Here is a 2,881-nt window from a genome sequence, read left to right on the forward strand (position 1 = left end):
CAGCGAAAAGTAAAGCATGCAACTTGCAAGAATGTAAAGGGAAGGGTTTGGAGATTTCAAACGCAATTGGAGACACGGATGTTTTTCCCGTGGTTCGGATAGGTGGTGCTATCCTACATCCACGTTGATGGAGACTTCAACCCACGAAGGGTAACGGTTGCGGGAGTCCACACAGGGATCCACCCACGAAGGGTCACGGTTGCGCGAGTCCACGGAGGGCTCCACCCACGAAGGGTCCACGGAGAAGCAACCACCCACAAAGGGTCCACGAAGTAGCAACCTTGTCTATCCCACCATGGCCATCGCCCACACAGGACTTGCCTCACTAGCGGTAGATCTTCACGAAGTAGGCGATCTCCTTCCCCTTACAAACTTCTTGGTTCAACTCCACAATCTTGTCGGAGGCTCCCAAGTGACACCTAGCCAATCTAGGAGACACCACTCTCCAAGAAGTAACAAATGGTGTGTAGGTAATGAACTCCTTGTTCTTGTGCTTCAAATGATAGTCTCCCCAACACTCAACTCTCTCTCATAGGATTGGATTTGGTAGAAAGAAGATTTGAGTGGAAAGCAACTTGGAGAGGCTAGAGATCAAGATTCATGGTAGGAATGGAATGTCTTGGTCTCAACACATGAGTAGGTGGTTCTCTCTCAGAACATATGAGTTGGAATGGTGTATGTGTTCTGATGGCTCTCTCCACTGGCTCTCACACGAATGAAGAGGAGGTGGAGGGGTATATATAGCCTCCACACAAAATCCAACCGTTACACACAGTTTTCCAATCTCGGTGGGACCGAATCAACAAACTCGGTCGGACCGAAAATGTAAACCTAGTGACCGTTAGAGATTTTCGGTGGGACTGACATGCAACTCGGTGGAACCGATATGGTTAGGGTTTGGGCATAACGTAATCTCGGTGAGACCGATTACACAAACTCGGTGAGACCGAATTTGGTAATTAGCTAACCAGAGAGTTGGTCAGGCAAACTCGGTGGGACCGATTTGCTCTTTCGGTGAGACCGAAAGTTACAAAGGGGAAACACTGAATTTACATTGCAATCTCGGTGGGACCGATTCGCTCTTTCGGTGAGACCGAAAAGTTACGAAAGGGAAACAGAGAGTTTGCAACCCCATCTCGGTGAGACCGAGATCCCTATCGGTAGAACCGAAATGCTAGGGTTTGGCAGTGGCTTATGACAAGTGAAACTCGGTGGCGCCGGATAGGAAGAATCGGTAGGACCGAGTTTGGCTTATGGTTTAGGTCATATGTGGATATGGGAAAGTAGTTGAGGGTTTTGGAGCATATCACTAAGCACATGAAGCAAGAGGCTCATTAAGCAACACCTCATCCCTCCTTGATAGTATTGGCTTTTCCTAAAGACTCAATGTGATCTTGGATCACTAAAATATAAAATGAAGAGTCTTGAGCTTTTGAGCTTGAGCCAATCCTTTGTCCTTAGCATTTTGAGGGTTCCACTTTCACATCCATGCCATGCCAATCATTGAGCTTTCCTGAAATAATCATCTTGGAATAGCATTAGCTCAATGAGCTATATGTTGTTATGAATTACCAAAACCACCTAGGGATAGTTGCACTTTCACGGGGCCGCCACGGGTGGTACCGGCGAGAGCGGTGTGCTGGACCCTCTGCTCCAGCTTCATCATCCGGCGCTCCTCAAGTTTGAGGTATGCAACGACGTGCTAGAAAGTGGGTTGCGGCAGCTGGGTGAGGTTGGACGCCGCGTTGCCGAAGTCCTCATTAAGACCGGCGGTGAGGGTGCTCAGCATGAGGTCGTTAGAGACTTTAGCGCCGATGTCGCGGAGCTCGTCGGCGATCATCTTGAGCCTCATGCAGTAGTCGTCGATGGTGGAGTTGTCCTGGTGACAGCCTAAGAACTCCCGTTGCAAGAAAACGAGGCGCTGAAGTTTGTTGTCGGTGAAGAGCGCGTTGATCTTGGCCCACATGGTGCAGGCGTCGTTGTCCTCGGCGACGACCATGTGGAAGATGTCCTTCGAGACTGTCTGGTAGAACCAACGGATGATCGTGGCCTCGATGGCGGACCACTCTGGGTCGTCGTGCATGTACGCGCTGTCCACATAACCGTCGATGTGCTCGGTGAGATAGTACTCGCGGAAGATGAGGTTGAAGTAGGTCTTCCACACGTAGTACGACATGCAGGAGCTGTCGAGACGGATAGGGACCCAGGCCTCAATATTGAGGTCACGGATGGTGGCAGCGGAGGGCTCGGGACCAGCGAACGGGTTGGACGAGTGGGTGGTGGAGGAGCCGGGGGACGAGGGCCACGACATAGCGGCGGCGTGCGGGTCTGGGGTAGCGGCTAGGGTTAGGGCTTGGGGAGGAGAAGGCAGCAGTAGCGGGGCGGCTGCAGTGAGAGGCGAGGGCGGCGGCTGAGGAAAGCGGCGCGTGGGTGGGATGGAGGAGGCGGCTACGGCACGGGGCACGGGTGGGCAGCGGCACGGGACGCGGGGCGGCAAGCAGAGACACTTGGCGCGGAGCGGCTTCGGTAGCTCGGGATGTGCGGGCTGCTGCGGCGTGTGGCGCGCGGGCGGAAGCAGGCACGAGTGGCAGCGGCGCGGGAGGGTAGGAAGAGGGGCGCGACGGTGGCGGGTGCGGTGGTAGGGTGCGGCGGCGGCCGCAGCAGTGGCGAGTGGAGGCGCGGCGGCGGCGGCTACCCTAGGGTTAGACCAAAAAAGATGATACCATGTAGACAGATAATTTGCAATGTGATGTATTGATTGAGGTGCTGGTGCACGCATATATAATATAAGGGAAGGCCTCTACCTCAACTATACAAGACTAGGAGGTGGGCCACAACTCCAATACATGTGAAGTACAAAATACATACTCAACAACAAGTT

The 2,881-nt window shown here is 53.3% G+C and overlaps 1 protein-coding gene across 1 annotated transcript; it reads right to left on the reverse strand.

Annotated features, from left to right (window-relative positions):
• Positions 1-1,702: 1,702 nt before the first annotated feature.
• LOC147991312 (uncharacterized) lies at positions 1,703-2,311 on the reverse strand. Its single transcript, XM_087538620.1, has one exon. The coding sequence runs from the start codon at positions 2,309-2,311 to the stop codon at positions 1,703-1,705; it is 609 nt and encodes a 202-aa protein (XP_087394746.1).
• Between the last annotated feature and the right edge of the window lie 570 nt (positions 2,312-2,881).

The sequence above is a fragment of the Triticum urartu genome, chromosome 1A (assembly GCF_056163025.1).
Source record: "Triticum urartu cultivar PI428250 chromosome 1A, HENAU_Tu73, whole genome shotgun sequence".
Lineage (NCBI taxonomy): Eukaryota > Viridiplantae > Streptophyta > Magnoliopsida > Poales > Poaceae > Triticum > Triticum urartu.